The sequence below is a fragment of the Monodelphis domestica genome, chromosome 3 (assembly GCF_027887165.1).
Source record: "Monodelphis domestica isolate mMonDom1 chromosome 3, mMonDom1.pri, whole genome shotgun sequence".
NCBI lineage: Eukaryota > Metazoa > Chordata > Mammalia > Didelphimorphia > Didelphidae > Monodelphis > Monodelphis domestica.
Genome location: NC_077229.1, coordinates 2,888,881 through 2,911,618, shown reverse-complemented (window position 1 = coordinate 2,911,618; position 22,738 = coordinate 2,888,881). Strand labels below are relative to the sequence as shown.

Sequence of the window (22,738 nt, the reverse complement as noted above, 5' to 3'; positions counted from 1 at the left end):
TACTTGGAAAATTTCTTACTGATAGTCTATTGGAATGTGAACCCCATTGGCATGGGAGGTTCCTCCTCCTCCCTTCTTAAGATTACTTTAGGACAGAAACCTTTTGCTGAACAATGGAAAGGACTTTGACCTATGCTTAAGCATAGAACAGGAATTTCTTTGAGTCATGATTGATTTTAGAATTGATACAATAGAGATACTTGGAATGACAGAACCAGGTCTTGGAAAATACAATTTCCACCCCACTCAGTCCTAACAGGATTTAGGAAGGGTGGCAGCAAAGGATCAAGATTTAATTATTGAGAATATGACCTTCAACAGACATGTGCAAAGCCACAGACCTCTGGGCGGTCCTGGGTTAAGCTAGAGCCTCCATTGGCACAGGGAAATTGATGGACAGTGATTGGTAGATGTGAGAACTGAGGGGAGGGATCTTGGATGGTTTCCTTAAAGATGGAGGGGTCTGAAGACTCAGGGTGGTGGTTGAGGAGTTTGTCTGAGCGGTTGAAGTGTGTTCTGAGAAGCTTGCTCTGAAGGAAGCTGAAGGTGGGGGCCTCTGAGACTGTTTCTCCATTTTGGTCACGTGAGTAATAGGGACTGATCTCTTTTCTTTGCCCCAGCTATCTAAGGGCTTGGGCCTTTTGGCCCAGCCTAAACAGAAGGGGTATTTAAGCCCTATTCTCTTCTCTCCCCTTTCTCTCTCCCTCTCTCTCTAATTCCTTTCTTCCTCCTGTTTGAAATTAAACTCCATAAAAGGTTGACTGCTGACTTGAGTTTTCATTTAGGAATTACATAGCTGAATTCCTTGGCGACCTTAAATTAATATATATCCGTCTTTTAAAGTGATTTCCTTGTCACAGGATGCAGACAGATCCTGTGTTATCCTCAACATGTTTCCATGGTATCTGAATGGTTTCTTCTTGGCAGCTTGTAATACCTGTTCTTTCATCTGATTGTTTTTGAATTTGGCTATAACATTTCTTGGTGTTGTCAGTTGGGGATTAAATACAAGGGGTGATCTGTGGATTCTTTCAATCTCCACTTTCCCCTCTTGTTCTAGGATTTCGGGACAGTTTTCCTGGATAATTTCCTCTAGTATTATGTCCAGGCTTTTTCTTTTGTCGTGGTCTTCTGGTAGTCCAATTATTCTTAAATTGTCTCTTCTTGAACGATTTTCTAAATTGTCTGTTTTGTGAATGAGATGCTTCACATTTTCCTCAATTTTTTCATTCTTTTTGTTTTGTTTTATAGTGTCCTGCTGCCTTGTGAGGTCACTTGATTCTAATTGTTTTACTCTGGTTCTTAACGATTGGATTTCATCTTTGGCTTTTTGGTCGTCTTTTTCCTTCTGGTCTGAGTTTCTTTGAAGATCGTCTTTCATCCTCTTTATCTCGTCTTTCATCTCCTTTGCCTCATTTTCCAGCTGGATGATTTTGGCTTTCAGGACACTATTTTCTTGTTTTAGTTCAAGTGCCTCTGTTTCCAGATGGCTTATCTTAATTTTTAAGTTCTTTTCCCAATTGTCTTCAGCCTCTCTTAGTTGTGTTTTGAGTTCTTCCACAGCCTGTATCCAATTTGCTGGGATTTCTGGTTTATCGTTTGCTGATCTCTCCCCCTCTGTTCCATTTGCTGAGTAGTAGCTGTCTATTGTAGTTTCTTTCTTCTGTTTCTGTTTGTTCAAATTCACACCTTCTTTACTCCCTGTATTTGTCTGTGCTCTTGTTCCTCTCATTTTTTTGTTTTTTGGGGACTTCTATCAGTCTCCCCTCTTGGAGCTTTAACAGAGGATCTCTTGGTGTAATCTCTGAGGGAAGGTTAATGGGGGTTTGAGCTTTCCTGTCCTCTGGAGGCTTTTGATTGGCTAAAGTCCAGCAGTCAATGAGGATGGATGGGGAGCCTGGGCTTCCCTGTGTTCTGAAGACTTTTGATAAGATTGAGTTCAGCTTAGTTGGGCTGGGTTTACTCTGAGTTTTAAACTTCCTGGACAGCTGGAGCAGATATGGAGGATCTCTAAAGCTCTGGCTAGGCTGCCATCTTGACTTCGCCTCTAGGTTTCTGTTTTTTCAGAAGACCCAGCTCTCTAAGGGGGGAGGGGTTGTTGCTTGCCTGGACTCTGAGGGCTCCTGATGGGATTAGGTTCAGGTGGTGTGGGCCGAATGATCCTGTAGCCAAAAAAAGGAAGAAAAAAAAAGCAGCAACCTCCTCTTCCACAGTCTGTGTTGAGTGCCCAGAAACTGGCCCGGGTTACTTTCAAGGTAAGCTCTACGGAGCAACCCCTTTGCCAGCCCCGAGCTTTCTGTCCTTTCAGCAGCTCTGAGGGCTCCTGATGGGATTGGGTTCAGCTGGTGCCCTAAAGCTGGGACCTCCCTTGAGACTCAGATGGAAGGACCCAGCCAGGGGGCTACAGGCTTCCCCCTTCTCTCTATGTTTCCCTGCTGTCTGTGTTGGGCACCCTGGAGACTGGCTCAGGTTGCTTTCAAGGTGAGTCCTTAGGGCCATGAGGTTCCCGCTGCTGCCGTGGGCTCAGCACTCTGGGTTGGGGGGGATGGGTCCTGGGACCTTCTTTCTGTCTACCCCTTAGATCCGAGTGATCTAGGGTTCTGGCTTTTGGGGTATGGTACCTTTTGATCCAGGTCCAGGAGGAGGTTTCCCCAGGTCTATCCTGTTGTTCAGCTTGAATTTCGGTGGCCTAGGAGCACTCTGTTTGCGATCGGTAAGGAAGGGTTTCCGAGGTCTGAACTTTCGCTGCTTCTACACCGCCATCTTGACTGGAAGTCATCTTGTGTTTCTTTAAAAAAGAAACCCTTAACCTTTCATCTTAGAATCAATATTGTATTTTGGTTTCCAAGGCTGAAGAGTGGTAAGGGCAAGGTAATGGGGGCTAAATGTCTTACCCAATGTCACATGGGTAGGAAGTGTCTCAGGCTAGATTTGAATCCAGGACCTTTCATCTCTTAGCCCCGCTCTCAATCTATTGATTTCTCTTCCTGCCTCAAATAATTATTTTCAAAATATAATTTTGTTTTATTTTTTAAAAACCATTTTTCCATGGTTGCATGATTTATGTTACCCATTGTATTATTCTTATGTAAATATATAAATATATGAGTTAATTACTGTAAGGGGTAAATTTAGGGGTTTTCAACTAAAATATACTAGTGGTCACCAGGGATTTAATTCAATCCCAATAAAAATACTCATCAATTGGGGAATTTTATGGTGTTTTAATTAATGTAGAGGGAAAGAATTAAGAAGAGAGAAAGGGGTATAGGATTTCTCAGGCCTAGCCTAAGCCAAGGGGAGGTCAGAGAACTCAGCCATGAGGCCTCCTAAGAGGATAGTGTTTTGGAAGTTAAAGGACAAAGGAATCGGCCTAAACTCACTCACTAACTACGCTAACGAATGAAAGCTGCCACAAGACTCCCACACTGCCCAGAGACATCTCTGCAAGAGCCAAAGCCACCTCTCCTCCAAAGAGCCAGAGCCACGACTCCGTAAAAGAGAACTGGGAGAGGAAGTGACACAAATATATACTCTTTTTTTTTACCTGACTTCCAATGTCACACATGTACCAATGGTACCCTAAGCCTGAGTTAGGACACACCAGGGCGACTGTCAGTTGTTTTTAATCCTTACCTAGAGGTGTAGACATTTCTGGTTGCTAGGATTTTTAAAACTAATCAGGGTGTAGAAAATCTAAAATTTACATTATTGAATATTTCAATTAATTTGAGACAGGTTTAAAGTGGAGGCCAAAGTGGAATTGCTTATCAACTGTGGGAGGCAGGAAAGGAAGAGGGAAGGGAGATAATACGATTCATATACCTTTGGAAAAATTAGGTGTAAAGTTGTTTTTGGAATAAAAGAGATAAAATTAAAATAAAGTCTAGGCCTAACATAAAGTTAATGATTTAATACCAAAGTAAAAGTGAATTTCCATTAGAGAATTCAGGGCTATGTATTTTGAGTCAAGTTTTATTGTCATTTATTTTTCTTAATGAAATTTAAAAAGTTTTTAGTTTGCTCTACTTTTTCATTTTAAGTTTGAAATTTTCATCTTCTCTCTAGCCTTTCCTTTTAATGACAAACAAAGCAATTTGGATGTGTTTCAATATAAATGTGCACATATTTGCAAAATAAAGTGATATCAAGCAAAACAGTTCCACAGTTGTCAGGTTACAAAAGGAAATACACACAAAAAATTTCAAAAGATAGGAATCCATTAGTTCTCCAACCCCCCAAGGACGGAGATAGCATTTCTCACCAGCTGATCATTATAGGGCACTGCTTTTACTGTGTATAATGTTCTCCTGATTCTGCTTACTTTGCCTGGCCTCCCTTTAAATGTCTTTTATTTTTCTCTTTTTTTCCCCTGGAACCATCCTGATCATTTCTTACAGTATTATAGTACTTCATCAATACCTTATGGCTGTCATCAAAAGGCTTCTAGTTTATCCCCATCAGTGGAAATGTTTGATGGCCTTTAGATATTGCTACGACTTCTCAAGGAAACGCCAGTCGTTTCTGTGCTTTCCAGTGTACTAACTAGAAATGTTTTATGCCGACAAAAGATTGTTAAAGTGTCTACACAGATAACTGTTGTCTGAAGGAAACTTCCAGAGCTTACCTGTTTCCCAGCTAGCTTTATGCCACGTGACTAGACTTCCCTGGAGAGAGCTCCAAACATTGGCCCCAAAAGGATGCTGGGTAAAGGCGGGGGAGGGGGGCAGGAAGTGATCTTGGATGGCTGAGACCCAGCAGGGGGCTAGCCAGGAGGCAGGAGGAGAGTGAGACTAGAAGAGACTAGAAGAGTCTCTGCCCTCCATTTAGGAAAACTGGATGGAAAGAGAGAACCAGCGTTTTTACACTCTTATTGCTTCGGGCCCTCAAGCTGATCGTTTCCTAACATGGACCCACCGTGCAGGCCTAGTACAGATCCCGGCCAGCCTGTAGACTCCGGGGTCAGCCGACTGTCGGAAAGGCCAAGCCCCGGAGTGGAAGCTCGTGTTTGGGGCTTTTACTTCCACGACCTTCCCCGGGAGGCTCCCGAGGCTGCTGCGGGTCTTGGCTGTCCCGGCACGGAGGCCGGCTCGTCCCCAGCAACCCCCGGCCAGTGAGGAGCCTCTTTTCCGGCTCTCTAATCCTCCTCCACAGCAGAAGGGGGCTTCCTTGACAAGCTACGGAGAAAGGAGCCCGACACCGGAAACGGCCCGGATCTGGCTGGACCGGACCAGGAACCCCCTTCGGGCCTCCATCCGGCGTCTTCCTGACTGGCTTCGGGAAGCAGCGCCAGAGAAAATCCCCATCGGAGCACCAGAGCCCACCTGGAGATCGGTCTGCTACCCAGAATGCCCCGCGCGGTGCCCTCGGGCCCCCTTCCCGCCTCGCACAAAGCGGGAATGCCGAGACCGCGAGGAAAGCGCAGCGCCGTGAGCTGTGTTAAGAGAGAGAAGAGCTGGGAACTGGGGACGCCGGAGGCCCGGGGAAAGCCAGGAGACCGGAGCGCCCTACACTGAGCGGTCCAACACAGGCTCCAGCTGCCCAAAGCCCCACCAGAGAGGAGCGGGGGCGGGGCCGGGGCCGACCCTCAGTGGGCGCGGAGAATTGAAGGGGAGGACGGGGGGCGGGGAAGGGAGGAGGAGGGGAGAGGGGGAGCGTCAGCGCCAAGGGGCGGGGCGGGGCAATCAAGCGCCGACACAGGCTGCGCAAAGGCCTCCGGGAAGCCGGAAGTGAAGCTCGCCGCCTGTTTCTCCCCTCCTCCACGTCCAAAGCATTCTCTGACTGCTCTCAGTAGCCTATTGTGGGACTCCCTCCAGACCGCGCCTGCAGCCTCGGTAATTATGACGTGGTGGCGGGGCACCGGGGGGAAAGGGACGCCCGAGTGGAGAGCGGCCCGAGGACGAGGAGCATGGGGGAGGGCGGGCGGCAGAGAACGTGGCTGAGTTCGAATCCTGCCTCTTACGAGCCCCTCTGGGGCCGGCACCTCCGGCCTGGGCCTCCTGGAGCCCCCCAAAGCCGCGAGCCCCTCCCCTCCCCCTACGTCCTGGGACGCTGTAGCTGGGCGGAGCTGGCTGGTCCGGAGCGGGGCGGGACCGGACCGACCGAGTTTTCTGCGGGACTCAATATATCCACGGGGTTGCTCTGATGTCTGACGGGTTGGCTGGGGTCTTCGGCTTCCTCTTCGGGATCTTCTTTGCTCCTAAAACACCCTTTGGGGAGGGGCCAGGACTGGGTGCAGATTTACCGAGCTCTGTCAGGACCCAGGAGTCCTGCCTTCCAGCCTGTGGGCCCCGGACCCCCGAGCTCCTGCTCCCTCGCCCTTGGGCAGCCTCAGAGTCGTTCCAAACAGGCTCTGCTCTGGCAATAAGGAGCCAAAACAGGGCGGAGAGTGAAAAGTTCAGGAAGGCTTCCTGGAGGAGGCGGGATTGTGGTTTGCACAGTTGGGAAGACTGGGAGGGAGAGCCTGTGAGCCGCCCATGGGGGACAGCCAGAGAAGGGGCTCCAGGCCAGGAGCCGGAGGTGTTGTTCATGGACATACCCACGCGCCCCCTGACCCCCTGAAACCCCCCCCCCCCAAGCTGCTGTGTCCCGGGGCTGAGGGGGTGGCAGGGAGGAGGGGGATTGGGTCATCAGGGCTGGGAGTTTCAGAGAGCATCCTGGGGGATTTGATGAGGAGGCTGGGCCAGAGGAAAGTCACCTGAGGGGCTGAATGGAGGCTGGCAGGAAGGGGAAGAGAGCCCAGGAGGCCCTGCAGTCAGGGATGGGAGGCTGAGGGAGGAGAAGGGCCTTCCCCACCGGGAGGACTGCCCTCTGGCCAAGGGAGCCCCACCTGGGCTGCTGGGGAGCAGCTAGTGTAGACATGAGGACATTTTATTTATGTCTTGCCTATATTTCTCTGCTTTATGCTTTTATTGTCTCTGCTTTAATGAAACTAATCCGTTCACAGGAAAAGCTGCTGGGCAGCTCCTTTCCTTGGCCTGAAGGGCTGACCTGAATTTACTCATCTGCTATATTCTCGGTAAACCTGAAATGATTCAAGGTTCTCCCTTATTGTGTCCAAACTCCTCATTTAACCCTGGCAGACGAGGCTGGGAAAGCTGGAGGAGCTTCAGGGGGGACTCACTGGGGCTGCTTTGCTGCCTCCACAGGGAGCCTGGAGTGCCTGGGATGGCCTTGGAGAGGGACAGACTCGCAGCCCAGGTAAGTGCATTCCAGCCCCAGATGGAGCCCCCTCAGCCAGGGAGGCCCTTCCCTGGCTCTGACCAAGAGGGCTGGGAAGCTGCTGCCTCCTTCCTGCTGGGCCACGTCTGTCCCCACATCCCAGGCAGGAGGACCAGCCCTTCCCGGTTCTCTCCCCGGCTTTGGGAGTGATTCCTGGGCCCTGGGGCAGCTCAGACCCCACAGAGCTCCCCTGTGGCTTTTGTATGCACTCCAAGGTGTGACCCCCTCACTGGCCTCCTGCTGCTAAGCTCCCTGAGCAGAGAGTCTGAGGAGTTTGGGGTGACCTCAGGAAGGACCCTCACACAGAAATGGGGCCTTTTTCTCAGAAGAGGAGCTTTGAGTGTTCTTGAGCAGAGCTATTTGTACCAGAGCCAGCAGCTGGGAACTTTCCTTCTCTGTGCAGTAGAATTCCTCCCTGGTCTAGTCCTTCCTTTGTTGGACAGGCTGGAGAGAAAGCGGTGAGTTTCTGGAAGGCCTGGAAGATTTCTATGCAAATACGGTTCCGGAGATTCTGACAGAGACATTCTGGCCGTGTCTCAAAGGCATCCTGCTCAGTGGCAAAGCATGGGATACAGACAGACTGGAGTGCTTCATGTTCTCCTATAAATCAGCTTTCATCCATCTGTGCACTAATGCTTTGGGATAAATGTTCTTTTTTTCCTCATTTCTCAGTGAAGGAAACTGAGGCAAACAGAGGTTAAGGTTCTGTGCAGAAGTTTTTTTTGTTTCAAGGAATCAAAGTTTTCCATTTTTTTGGTAATTGCCTCTATCTTGAGTTTAGCTAAGCATTTGTGTCCTTGAACTGCAAAGTAAAACACCTCTGAGGCACCCTCTAACACCTGACAATTTGGCCATTGTGCCAGAAAAAGGAAATGATCATGTCAGAGACCTGTGAAGGCTGGTATACTCATGCATAGTTGGTGGAATTGTCATCCATTGATTGACCATTTGGAACTTTGCCCAAAAGGCTTTCAAAGTGTGCATACCCTTTGATCTAGGCATGTATCCTAGAGATCCCTAACAGGGGGAAAGAACCTATTTATACAAAGGTATTTATATAGCAGGTCTTTTTGTGGTAGCAGAGAATTGGAAATAGAGGGACATTCATTAACTGGGGAATGGCTGAACAAGTTGTGGTGTGTGATTATAGTGTAACCCTATTGGTCTATGGGGAATAATAGGCAGCACATTTCAGAGAATCCTGGGAGACTTCCATGAACTGTTGCAAAGTATGAGCAAAAGCAGGAGAACATTTTATAGGTAACAGCAACACTGTGTGGTCAGAAGCTGTGAACGCCTCGGCTGTTCTCAGCAGTTCAGGGTTGTAAGACAATCCCAAAGGACTCGTGATGAGAAAAACCATCTGCTTCCAGAGAGAACTGATGGACTCTGAATTCAGACCAAAATACATTTCCCTTTTTTCCAATTTTCTTTGGTTTGACTAAAAAAGGAAAAATATTTCACATGATTGTTCAGGTAAAATCTAGATCAGATTGCTCACTCCAGGAGACTATTTGGAACTCCAAAAAAAAAATGAATGTATGAAGCTGTTTTTATCTGTAATCTGGGAGAAAATAAGTGATTATTCTAAATACATCTCCCTGTAGCTGAGATGGGTTTGAGTTCTTTCTCTCCTGCCTTCTTATAGTGTGATCTTCAATATTTACCTCACATTTCCTTAAATCCTGTTTAATAGATGTGGTGTAGGCTTATGGTATGAGCCTTATTTCCTTCCAGGCTACATTCAAGTTTTCTTAGCAGTTTTTACCAAAGAAGGGATTTTCTCCCAAATTACTTGTTCTCCACTTGCCAGGAGGTATTTTCTTTAGCCTGTCCCATTGCTTTACCTCCTTATCTTACCAGTCCCCCAGGTTTAGGATGACAGCTGGCTTGTGATCTGGTCTGAGCTCTGGCCCTGCTGCTCCCCAGCTATCCTGGCTTTTTTTCTTCATCTTCCTTGATATGGCTGATCTTTTGTTTTTCCCCAATGAATTTTGTTATGATTTTATCCAGTCTTGTCAGATATCCTCTTCCTCATGGCATGAAGGGAGGAATTACATTTTTTCTCCTGGATTATAATTTTTGATTTGATTCTCTAAGGATTCTGTTCAATCTGAAGCAGCTTCTGTGAGGTTTTACTAGAGAAATTTATGGGGACTAAAGCGTGGAGCTTCCCCTCTCTGAGGAGAGATGCCGAAGCTAGAACAGTGATAAGGTACCCAAGAGCTGCATTCTGCTTCCCCTGTTACAGGCTGGCTGAGTGTGGAGCTAAGTTAGAAGCAGAGAAGCAGGACTCGGGCAGTTCCCAGAGAAAAGCAGTTACTGATAAATAGAATGAATAAATAAATAATCTGAGATCAGCTCACCTTCTCTGAGGAAGGGTCATCTGAGCTGCAGCCTGAGTCCCCGAACTTTCTGCAACACCTCTCCTTTCTCCTGCCTTCCACAGTGTTATGAGTAAAATATGATCTGGTGGCTCATTACCTGACTAGTGAGCATTTATTAGGGGGGGAGGGAGAAGGACGGAGAGGGAGGGAGGGAGGTCTCAGCCTTTCTAGAGCTCCTCGATTCAGCTTGCTCGGGCTGGGCTTGCCAGTGTTCAAGAGATCAGGAAATCTCAGAGAGAAACCCCCAGCCCAGAGAGCTAGTCAGTTCCGGGGGAGGTTCAAAAGCCCCCTTTCCCTCCCTCGCTGCCTTTTATATTTCTTTCAGCTCACCCCTTCCTGACTCAGGCTGTGGTACGTTGGTGCCTCTCACACTGATAGTGACTGCCCTGGGACACAGCAACGGGGCCACAGACACATGACTGATACCTACATCCCACTGTGGGGGCCCTTGGGATCCAGGCTACATTGGAGGTCCCCTAGAGATTTCCCTTCACACACCAGAAACTCCTCAGCTTCCCTCCGGAGCATCCTAGAGCTGTTCTTCTCACCCCTCCATTGGGCTCTTAAAGGCTCAGCTTCTAGTGCTGCCTCTGACACTGACAAAAGGAAGGACCTTTGGGCCCCTCCCTTCTCTGTGGGTCAGTTTCCTCCTGTAACTGACCAGAGGTGGGGTCTTCATTGTGATGTGACTTTCAGTTCTCTGCTCTCTCTTCGGCTGCTCTAGGAGGTGATGACGTTCCAGGATGTGGCTGTGGACTTCACGCGGGAGGAGTGGTGCCTCTTGTCCCCTCCCCAGAAGGAGCTGTACAGGGAGGTGATGCTGGAGAATGCCCGGAACCTGCTCTCTGTGGGTAAGGAGCCTCTCCCTGGTGCCTGAATCTGCCATCCAAGGGAATGTTGCCCTCAGCAGCAGGCAGAGGTGGGAGCAGTTTTCAGTCATGAGGAAGAGAGGAGTGCTGGTAAGGCGAGTCCCCGAGCCAGGGCCCTCCTGCTTCCTGGTTCTTCTGTAAAAGGACTTTGCATTGTGTAATGGGGGCTCCCTTTGGTGCTCCTGAATTCTGATATCAAATGCATGTTGGAGAATCTCAGACATGGAAGTAATCTCAGAGCTGCTTCTGTCTCTTGTCTTCAGGACCCGGAATTAGGTTTTCCAAACTCATCTGAGTTCAGGAGGTTGTTCCTCCCACCCTTTTCCCCTCTATTGGGGATCTTTTTCTCTTTAACCATTATAAACTCACAGCTAACTTTGGTGTCCCCAGGAGAGATGGTTTCTTCTTAGTCTTCCTTCCTATTGCCCTAAGCCTCCAGCAGAGCCAGTAAAGAAGGGAGGGAAGGAATGAAGAGTTTATTATGACCTACTCTTGCCTTTGTAGTATGTGGCACTTCTTCCTTGTCTTCATCTTCCTAATTCAGTGAAAAATTATTCCTGTTTTACAGATGAGGAAATATATTTGATTAAGTGGCTTATTCTCAGGCACCCATTGTGAATTTTAAAATCTCCATCTTGCTTGGTCTAGCACCCAAAATTGTGCACACCCACACCACACGGGCATGTGCTAGTCAGTGACAAATCAGAATTAACTAACTGCCCACCTGGGCTGTCCTAAGCCAAGCTTGAGCCACCATTGGCACTTGTGAGGCACAGGAAGTGAGGTAGGGAACAGCCTCTGGAATTCTCTCACTTCCTGTGGACAGAGCTAGACGCTAGTTCATGCTAGGCGCTTGAGGAGAGATGAGGCCTGCAGACAGCTTTCCTTCAGATCCGTCACTGTGAGTCAAGGACTGATTTTTCTTTCTACCTTGGCCTTAGGGCCTAATATCCCTCTGGCTCTGGCCAGAAGGTTGAATTAACCTTTCCCCTTTCTCCTTTCTTCTTCTCTCCCTCTCCTTTTTCTTACTCCCATTGTGATTAAACCACCATAAACTCCATTCTGACTTGAGTGTTTCATTTTAGGAATTTCAAAGTAATTTCCTTGGCGACCATAGTTTTAATATTATAACAATCTTTAAAGGTGATATTTTCACCATAACACCATATAGGAGCTATTTGTGGCAAAATGTAAACTGAGGCCTTCCTGCCTCTTATCCCAGGCTCCTGCCACCTTCCCTTCTCGCTGCTTCTCATTTCCACATAATGGAAAACTGTGGATTCAGTCTAGCTTTCTCTAAGGAAAATGCATCAGAACCAAATGTTAGGGTTCCAGATTGGTTCCCTTACCCTCTTTCCCCACCATAAATGCTATGGAAACTCCCTCTAGGGGCCCTCAAAACCCCTCCTTGTCCACCTCTATGATGATCAGAATGAATGGACTGGCTGGGAGATAGCATTGGGCCCAAGGAGGATGTTGAATTTCACAGGATAGGAGGCAGAGCTCCAGGAGAGAAGAGTCCATGAGGCTCAGAGAGGTGTCAGAGAGGGAGGAGAATGCAGGGTGATGGGACAGAAGCCGATTCCTCAAGGTCCCTGTGTCTGGAACTTTAGACTGATCCAGAACACTGACCCTTGGAACTATTTTGGAAGGTTAGGAGTTTCTTCCAGAATGGACCAGAACAGAATGGGGAATGGGGAGGGGCTGTTGCTCATTCAAGGTCCCCCAGGAGGTTAACAAGTCCATCCTACTGTGGGCTATTGCATTTTTTTTCACTGAGGTGGAGGTGGGGGTGGGAGAGCAGACTCCTGGAGGAATGCCATGGACAGATTCTCTTGAATGAAGTCACTGGACTCCCCCAACTTTCCCTCAAGAGAACTCACTGATGAACTTCTCTCGATTCTCCTCCCTGACTGTTCCCCATGCCTAGGGCTTCCAGCTCCCTCAGAAGAAGTAATCTCTTATTTGAAGCATAGGGAAGCCCAGTGGATGCTGGTGCAAGAAGGCCTGAGGAGCTGCTGCTCAGGTGAATGAGGAAAAAAGAGGCATGGGAGAGCCAGGGTGACCAGAGGCTTCTGGGTGCTCTGGTGAAGCCAGTGCTAGATTTGGAGGCAGGAGGATCTGACATGGAATTCTTTTTCAGAGGTTTTACTAAGGGCTTCCTGAGGAAGTCAGTGAACCCTTGAGCCTCAGTTTCCCCATCTGTGAGATTAGGCTGTTGGATTCCATTTCCTATCAGCTCCCTTCATGGGATCTGCCTGTGATCCTCTAAGAAATCATTGTTTTAGACTGAAAGGCTTGAAAGTCTCCTCCAGGAGCCAGAAGGGTTGAGCTCATCCCCTCTGAGCTCTTTAGTATCCAGACACATGTATGAGGGCTTGCTCTATGCCGGGTCCTGGGTTAAGTGATGGGGGACATAAAGCGCTGCAGTGAACATCCCCATCTCCAGCAACTCACCCTCTGTTAGGCAGATAGAAACATGTCGACAGTTCTATAGACCCTCTCTAGATCTCAGCTCCAAGGAAGCTAGTTATAAGAGGGAAGTCTCTGCAGGGAAGGAGCACTGGAGAGCTCTAATGGGGGAGGTGGCCTGGGGCTTCAGGAGAGCCAGACTGTAGATTCTGGAAGAAAATATAGTAGAGAAAACAATGGAGAAGCACCAGGATTGCACTGTAAATGGCCATGTCTAGTATTTTAGCCATGAACCTGAGAACAGATGTTGGACAGTATCTCATGGGGAGAAAGACAGCAACTGAGAGTGTTTGGAGCATTGGGGAGAAATGGTTTATTGCTTCCCAGAGGAAGAGTCATTAGCTCCTTAGTGTGGGAAAGGCTGAAGATGAAAGAACAATGGGAGTCCTGCAGGGAGGAATACATGGATTTGGATTATGGATGGGATGGGCTTTTTTTGCCCATGGAAAGGCATTTTCTTTAGCCAGGAGAAGAATAACCTTTTCCTCTAATCCTGAGGCCAGAGAGGAAAAAGAAGCAATTGAGTTGGGTGAAATGTGGAGAATAAGAGAGAGCTTTGCAGAGAGGTCCAGCTTATGTTCAGTGGAATATAAGGCCAAGTTATCGACTCAGAAGGTGAGACAGGGTGAGAGGATGCAATGAGGTAGAGCTGGAGGCCAGGGAAATATTTGGAAGGCTGCCTTGCTGGGTGGTAAAGGGAATCCATGAAGGAGAAGTCATAGGATTGCCTTGCCCTGTTGAGGACTCAGCTGAGGTCATAGAATCTCAATATAGAGTGCAGCCAGGCAGCTGATTTCCTGATTTTCCTTCTCTCCATTGACCTGCAGCCCATGAGCAGGAATGAGGACTGCTGTCTTCCTTGGAAGCAATCCAAGACTAAGCTTTCCCTAAATCATCAGCCCAAGACTTTTCCTGGTCTCTGGGTTCCAGTAGTTGTCCTGTTCTTGGACAATCAGGTGACTACAGCACCTCACTTTTGGGAGATGTGAGCCTTGAGAGAAGCCTCTGAGATCTCCAGGATTGGGTCTACTCTAGTTCCAACAGAGTTACTGTTGACTGCTGAATAATTCGGGGAAGAGAGGGACAGAAATACAGCTGAGGCCAGAGGATGTATTTGCCTTCCAGGAGAGAGTCCAGACAAAGATCCTGGTAGAGTTTGGGTCTGATATAATCCCAGGGCCCAGTCAGTTAACAGGTATTAAATAAGAAATGTGTTCTAGGAACCAAGGTAAAGTCTGCACATACAAAGGAAGGATAACACCAATCTGGGCTGTCTTGGAGCTCACAATCTAGAATCCAGATTTGAAGATAGTTTAGAAAGTCATGACATCCTTAATCTCACTCTGAGATGATCCTGGGAGAAAGGAGTGTTGGGGAATGGAAATGCATTTTATTCAACAACGAAATGAGAAACTAGAAGAGTGAAGAGAATGACAATTTAAGGAGAAAAACAGTCAAAGGAGGAAACAATCCCAATTCTAATGATAAAATAAGCACTATTTGCAAATGGCCCATAGTATGTGTCATATACTTTAAAAATTTTATCTTTTTTTAATCCTCATAGGAACCCTGGCATTTACTTCATATAGTTGAAGATCCTGAGACCAACAGAATTTCTGTGACTTACCCATAGTTAAGAATCCTAGCCAGTTTCTTGTGTCCAATGAGAATGCACCACCACCTATATTGGAATTTTTAAAAAGAGTATCATGAATATGCCTTTACCTATATGAGGTTTGAAATAGGAAAAGAATTGTAGGAGCTTTCTTGCCCATTTCCTTACAAAAGGATCCAAGACTCGACTTAGCATATGAGACATCTTTTTAAACATGGGCAATGCCATATTTTTATGTACTTTGTATTTAGAGGAAGGATTTTATTAAAAAGAGGCATTAAAAGAAAAGTAATGGCTTCTCTCAAGGAGTTGGGAACTCAAAATCTTTTATACCTTGGATAAATGCAAAAAAGATTGTTGAATTTCTTCATCTTATTTCAAATACTGGAACAAAAAATAAGATTGAAAACAATCATGAAGGGAATTGCATAATGATTATAATGTATCTAGATGATGAAATATTTAGTTTACATGCACCAAGTGGTGTCATACTTGTGAAGAGAAAATTGAATGTCTAGACAATGAAAATGAAAGCAAAAAGATTGAAAGTAAATTGTCTAGTATTGTGGAAGAGCAGGCCCAGTCACAGGAATTGGTCTCAGCTGCCAGGATTTCAGGTCTTGTCACTCATCCAGCCTTTCTGAGGTCATAGTCTGAGTTAGGAATGTAATAAAGTTAGCTTGTTCTGAATCCCAAATTTCTTATGAAGAGCCAATGAGATCAATCAGAGGCTCTTTGTTATTTAAATTATTCTTTAACTTTGAGGCCATAGCATTTTCAAAGGATAGATTGTGCCCATTTAAGTTGGAAGTCTTTTTCTTATCTAAGGTAATAGGATAGAAAGTTGTTTATATTTTGATAGTTGAGGCTTCCAGATAGTTACATATGTGTATATGTCACTCTATGTTTTACTGATTGTTTCTTTTAGAAGGAGAGATTAGATCTGAAATGAAGGCAAATCCAACAGAGATGAGTTGTCTCGTGGAAGAAATGAACTTACAAAGATTCATGCATGGGGGTCCTGATAACTTTGCTTCTAGGGAATTGTCTGTTGCCCATAAAAATTCATCTAATATTGAACATCAAAGAATACAACCTGAAGAAAAATCTAGTGAAAATAATCAGTTTAGAAAGACTTTTGTACACAGATCCAGTCTTCCTGGACATGAAAGGATCCACATTAGCAAGGAACGTTATGAATACAAGCCATATGGAAATACATTCAGTGAGAGCTCCAATTTTACTGGACATCAGAGAATCCACAGTGGTGAGAGACTTTATGAATGTAATCAATGTGTAAAGGTGTTCAGTATGAGTTCCCATCTTGCTATACATCAGAGAATCCACACAGGGGAGACAGTTTATGAACGTAAGCAATGTGGAAAGGCATTCAGTCAGAGGTCCAGTTTTGCTGTACGACAGAGAATGATCACTGGGGAGAAACCTTATGAATGTAAGCAATGTGGAAAGACATTCACTCGCACCTCTAGCCTTGCTATACATCAGAGAATCCACACTGGGGAGAAACCTTATGAATGCACGCAATGTGGAAAGACATTCAATCAGAGGAGCCATCTTACTGTACATCAAAGAATCCACACTGGGGAGAAACCTTATAAATGCAAGCAATGTGGAAAGACATTCACTCAGAGGTCCGGTCTTTTTGTACATCAGAGAATGTACACTGGGGAGAAACCTTATGAATGTAAGCAATGTGGAAAGACATTCACTCGCACCTCTAGTCTTGCTATACATCAGAGAATCCACACTGGGGAGAAACCTTATGAATGCAAGCAGTGTGGAAAGACATTCAATCAGAAGTTTCATCTTGCTCTGCATCAGAGATTGCACACTGGGGAGAAACCTTATGAATGCAAGCAATGTGGAAAGACATTCAACCAGAGGTCCCATCTTGCTATCCATCAGAGGATACACACTGGGGAAAAACCTTACGAATGCAAGCAATGTGGAAAGACATTCATTCAAAGGTCCAGTCTTGCTGTACATCAGAGAATGCACACTGGGGAAAAACCTTACGAATGTAAGCAGTGTGGAAAAACATTCAGAGAGACGTCCAGTCTTGCTGTACATCAGAGAATGCACACTGGGGAGAAACTTTATGAGTGCAAGCAATGTGGAAAGACATTCAAGCGGAGGTCCTATCTTGCTGTACATCAGAGAATGCACACTGGGGAGAAACCTTATGAATGCAATCAGTGTGGAAAGACTTTCACATCCACCTCAAGTCTTGCTGTACATTTGAGAATCCACACTGGGGAGAAACCTTATGAATGCACGCAATGTGGAAAGACATTCAATCAGAGGAGCCATCTTGCTGTACATCAGAGAATGCATACTGGGGAAAAACCTTATGAATGCAACCAATGTGGAAAGACATTTGCTTGCACCTCCAGTCTTGCTGTACATCTTAGAATCCACACTGGGGAGAAACCTTATGAATGTAATCAGTGTGGAAATACATTCACTTGCACTTCCAGTCTTGTTGTACATCAGAGAATGCATACTGGGGAGAAACCTTATGAATGCAAGCAATGTGGGAAAACATTCACTCGCACCTCTAGGCTTGCTGTACATCAGAGAATCCATACTGGGGAGAAACCTTATGAATGCAAGCAATGTGGAAAGACATTCAATCAGAGGTCCTATCTTGTTGTACATCAGAGAATCCACACTGGGGAGAAACCTTATGAATGCAAGCAGTGTGGAAAGACATTTACTTGCACCTCCAGTCTTGGTAAACATCAGAGAACGCATACTGGGGAGAAACCTTATGAATGCCAGCAGTGTGGCAAGACATTCAGTCAGAGGTCCAATCTTGCTTCACATCAAAGAACCCACCTGGGAGAAATCTTGTGAATGCCAGTAATGTGGAATGACACTTAGTTGTGGCTTCCATTATGCTATATGTGAAAGCCACACTAGAGAGAAACCTCAAGATTGAAAACTCTGTGGAATGCTGTTCATATTCAGCTTCAGTCTTATGTTGTGGAGGAAATTTTTGTCCTTTTTGGGGCAGCATTGTGGAATTAGAAATCTCTTACCCTAATAACTAATTCTAAATATCCTATTTATCCTGTTCTTATATACTGTTATAGACAGGATATAAATTTGCTGGAACCTCACTTCTCACACTTCTTTGCCTGTCAGGTTAGCTGAGAACGTGGAGATTTTTGACCTGCTAGGAAAACTTAGTCATGTGATTCTATCTTAAAACTAATTTAATTTTGTGTGTTAATCCTAATCTCATGTATTTTAAAATAATCATCAAACAACATATGTATCAGGATTGCGGCATTTAAAAGAGTAGGAGCCATAAACTATAAGAGTTTAAAATGGTTGAGGTTGTAAACTGTAGTGAGTAAAATAGTGGAAGATATAATTTGTGATAGATATAAGAGTGGGTGAGTAAATTGTGACCACAGGAAATATGTTTTCCCTACAGTGTCTTGTTTTAAATCAAATATAAATTGGTCGCCAGGGAAATATTCCCAACTATGAATATACCCAAGTCAACTGGGTTTTATGGAGAATTTAATTAATTCTACAATACAAAGAATGAGGACAATACAATGAGGAATCAAAGAAAGAGAGAGAGAGAGTAAGAAAGGTATAAGTATGAAGGGCCTTAAGCCAACATGGCCTAGACTCGAGTCTTAAGAGAGAGAGATCAGTCAGTCTTTTATCACTCACCACAAGATCTGTCCAAGCAAGGAATCTAGTGACACCAGGCCAGCATCATCTCAGCTGCCTTCACCAGCTTAATCCTCAATCTGAATGTTTCAGACTGTGTCTTTTGAGCTCCTATCTGAGCTCATATTTAAAGGGCAATTTCTCCTATGTCACCTCCCCTAAGTCCTTACATCTACCAGTCACAGTAGATGTTTTCCAGAGGACAGCCCATTCTGAATTCACACCTGAGTAGACTAATCCTTTTAGTAATCCACACCTGAGTAGACTAGAATCTCTGAGTAAGTTTCTCACCTCTTTGTCCCATGTAAGTTTACAAGTTGCTTGACCTTTATAGGTACTTAGCACTCCTTTGTATTCTAAAAATAGGCATGGCTTAAGTATGGGTTTAAGTATTTTTCATTGTTCAGCAAGGAGTTTTCTCCCCTAAAGCAGTCTTAAGTATGGGTGGAGTAGAGGTCTTCCCATTTCTGATCTAAGTAGCTTTCTCACATTTTAGATCTAAGTAGCTTCACTGTTTAAAATGGGGAATAGTCCCAATAGGGAATTGTCCCAATAATTCACAAGTCTGAGAAATTTCAAGATTCACAGGATACAGGCACTGAGTTTTAAGAGTTCTTTTCTTAAATTCCAATATCTATTGTTATAGACCCTTATTTACTGTTCAGAAAGGAATGAATTCACACAGCAATGTAGTCTGGAGAACTACAAATTCAACTCCACACTCCAGCTTCCTTCCCCTCCCTAGTGTGACCATCCACCTTCATTCTATAGGTCACATCTCTGGGATCTCCCATGTTGAGGTAGAGTTCTGCACTGAGCAGAGTGTGGAGGAATCTCATTTTGGCTGTGTTGTAGAGACTGGGCAGGCCAAAATGGCAAGGGAGTCTAGGGAGATGAATTTCTCCCCTGAATTTCAGGATACTCTAGGTAATTGAAAGGACCAATGTTGCGAGGAGCAGTAGTTATTTGAGATAAGTAATTCCTTACACTTTCATAGAGTGGGCCGTCCTTGCAATTCTACTTCCCAGCTGTACTTTGGAAGAGTAACCTTCCTTGCCCTCCATGCCAGAGGCCAAGTATTTCCAGGGAGCTGCTTTTAGGCCACATGGCTGGGGACAAAAAATAAGGTTTAAGTGGCTATAATGCTTGAGAACCACATGTGGCTTAGATAATGGAAAGTAGACTACAAAGCAAAATAGGGATAAAATTTGTTAATTTTAGCTTAGTAATCAACACTGTGTAATAACAAAAGATTAAGATTAACTCTTCATCCCGTTTTCTGAAATTTTAATCTGGAGATAGTATCTTGTTTATCTGGGTTGCTTCCCTCCAGGTGGATGAAGCCAGGAGGATTAGCTATAATATATCTAGATATAATTGTTGCTGAAAGACATATACACACCTGGCTTAAGGTGTAACAGTGAACAGTGGCTATCCAGCTATTGACAATGTAAAGGAAAAGGATTTGTACATTCCCAACCACAAGAGACCAGCTGCAAGGACTCCCAGCTTACAGAAGTAGCAACAGCAACATCAACAGTAAGAACAACTGCCGCAGGAGGAACAAGCAGGGAGGGAGGTAGGAGAAGGTAGCAGCAGCAAAGCCCAGAAAACTGGCACAAGGCCATGGCAGGAGAAACATCCATTCTTTTCAAACTAATCTACTCAGAATTAAGGGTTCTGAACCCCACTTCTTTAGTTACCATAAATGTAAGTTTAATTTTTTTTCTGTGTGTGAATAAATGTTATTTTCATTTGGTCAATTTCAAACATTATTCATTGGATACAAAAATCATTTTCCTTTCCCCCCTCCCCTTCTTCCCCCTCCCCCCATAGCTGACACCCAATTCTACTGGGTATTATATGTGTTCTTGATCTGAACCCATTTCCATGTTGGTATTTGCACTAGGATATTCATTCAGAGTCCACATCCCCAATCATTTCCCCTTGGCCCCTGTAATCAAGGAGTTGCCTTTCCTCGGTGTTTTTAAGTTGCAAGGCACAAGATAAAATCACATAAATCATTAATACTTCTATATATTTCCAACAAAACTCAGCAACAGGAGATAGAGAAACTCCACTTAAAATCACTCTAGATAATAGTCTTCTAATTCAGCTAGCTCCTGCTGCTAAATCCCAGTGGCTTGCTTCTACTATTACTCCTCCTCCTGCTGCCTGCTCCTGCCTCTAGCCATCCACTTCTGACCTTCTGATCCAGATTGCTCATTCAGCACCAGGCCTAGCCCCTAGATGCAGGCTGTTGGTAGCTGCCCTTGTGTCTTCAGAATCACCAACTAGTAAAAAATGGCATATTCTTTCTCTAGGCAACAATTAGCCTCCACATAAGGGGGGTCCTGGGGTAGGGGGAGGAGAAGGAAGAGACTTTTCCAAACAGGAAGTTTATTGCAAGCATGGAGTGTTCTCTGAGAGAGCAGTGCATTTATTTCAAATAACTTCCAGCTTTAGGATGTTTTTTCATGCGTGCACTGATCCTTTTACTTATCTTACTTGAGACTCAGGGGAGAAATTCATCTCCCTACAACAACCCTTTGTCATTTGGGCCTGTCCAGGTTGGGATTCCTTATACCCATGTTCTCCCTCAGTATGGGAGATTCCACAATGCTGACAAAAGGAATCTCAATGGATAAAAATGGAATTGTAGGTGAAAATTTTAAGACTTCAGACTACAATGTTTTATAAAAACCTCTGTATTTTTTTATTTTCCTGATTGTTTTGTTTAAGATTTAATATTGTGGTCTTAAATATGAAATATTAATGTATTCAATACTATTCTGTTACACTGAATCATTTTAATACACTGAGTTTTAACTATTATATTGTGTTGCTTTTCCTCTATAACCCTACTGAACCAACATTATTTAATAAGCCCATATAAAAAACCATTTGTTTTTTTTCCCATTTTGGCTTTGTAAATTGTCACATAGAGGATTGATGGACTTTGTCAAACTGGTTATAATTGTATAACAACCTTTGGGAAATTTAATGAGCTAAATATCTCAAATTGATTTTAAGGGGTCTTTAGACATGATTTTTATATTTTTTTCAACAACTCTGATCATTTTTCCGCCTGCCTTTAATAGGAGATAAGGTCCAACTTAGTAGCTGAAGTGAAATACAATTATAATTCCCACCTCCCACATTTGTCAAAATGTGAATGGATGGGACATCACAGTCTCATACCAAAGGAGCTGGAATGTTGATCCCAGGGCATGGTGTCCCTGGATGGCTCCCCAAAAGTGAGCATCTCTTATTTATAACTCTTCAGTTCACTTTAACTTTTCACAGAATGATGTCTAGATTCTTGGTGGCATTTTTAGGCCCAATATCAATAGTAAAGAGGTTTGGTTTTTTTTAGATGCCTCTGCCACATTTTTGTAATGATGGTAGTAATAGAATTTAAAAAAAATATCTCAGCCAAGGTTGAAACATTGCTACACCTAACAAACTTGTGACAAGTATCCATTTTCTTTAAATGTCATACAGCAGACTCATGTAAAATATAATAGTGGGTTCCTTTGCTATTGTAATTCACAGGGCTATTATGAATTTTGGGGACTTTGATACTTTTTGAATGTGCATTACATGCTGTGCTGTACAACTTTTCTTTATAAAAAACTGTTGCTTTGTGAAAATAATTTACTTCTACTCATAGTGGATCATGGCCAGGTTTGAAGAGGAAATCAATTTCATTTTTGGTGAGAAATTTTTATATTCTACATTTCCTTAGCTGACACAGTGTCAATGATTATAAGCCATATTTTTGATTTTTAAAACTTTTGTTATTGTTTTTCCTTGCTTGTGCAATATAGTATCTGAGTTTTATTTTTTTTTCCTTTTTGTATTTGAAGTACGTGTCAGCAGTATTGAGATTTTTCTTTATTTTTTTTTTGTTTTGCAGTAATATAAGCTTTAAACATTTGTTCTAATATTAATGCATACCCCAAAAGTTTTAGACTATAAAAATGAAGCCATTGATTGTTTAAAAAAAAAAGTATGGGACTTTGCTTAATGATTCTCTCCTATTCCAGGATAAGGGAATACAAAAAGAGTCATTTCATGGTGCCAAAGAAGCACAAAGCTAAATCACATAGTGCCAATCAAGCACGGAGTCAAAGAGACTAACCAATCCGTATGGGATTGATGAAAATTTTGAGCCAAAACAAGAGGACTTGAACTTGTTTGGGGTTCAAGGTTGAGGCTGTTTATCATGTGGTAAAGGCAGGTCTTCCTTGTCCCACCTTCTTGTAGTATCTCAAATTTAGCTCCTACCTGGCTCCTATAATCTAGTCCCGTTTCTGCCTTTCATGGTGTGGCAAACTTTCTATAGTCCCGACTACTGACTGGTAGTGCATAATTTCTTAAATCACTTTAATTGGGGCCTGATTCAAGGACCTGTCATAGGTTTTTTTCCTTTACTTAGATTTTTTTAGTCATAAAACTTT

At 44.3% G+C, this 22,738-nt stretch overlaps 2 protein-coding genes across 6 annotated transcripts in view; both read left to right on the top strand.

The window, feature by feature from the left end:
- Window positions 1-5,700: 5,700 nt before the first annotated feature.
- The window catches only part of LOC100617323 (zinc finger protein 420-like), a 53,948-nt gene continuing 36,910 nt past the window's right edge, over window positions 5,701-22,738 (top strand). The window contains exons 1-4 of one of the 5 annotated variants that reach the window (XM_056820238.1): window positions 5,701-5,834; window positions 7,149-7,200; window positions 10,333-10,459; window positions 15,493-21,109. In XM_056820238.1, the coding sequence (XP_056676216.1) occupies window positions 7,168-7,200; window positions 10,333-10,459; window positions 15,493-17,441 (2,109 nt within the window). In that variant the 5' untranslated portion in view covers window positions 5,701-5,834; window positions 7,149-7,167 and the 3' untranslated portion in view covers window positions 17,442-21,109. Of the gene's footprint in view, window positions 5,835-7,148; window positions 7,201-10,332; window positions 10,460-15,492; window positions 21,110-22,738 lie in introns of those variants that run through there. The other 4 variants (XM_056820235.1, XM_056820239.1, XM_016432820.2 and 1 more) reach the window with 4 other exon arrangements.
- Window positions 5,761-22,738, top strand: part of LOC107652138 (zinc finger protein 420-like) — a 181,726-nt gene continuing 164,748 nt past the window's right edge. Inside the window, exon 1 of the mRNA XM_056820256.1 lies at window positions 5,761-5,834. The gene's annotated coding sequence lies outside the window, so the exon portion shown is untranslated. The remainder of the gene's footprint in view (window positions 5,835-22,738) is intronic.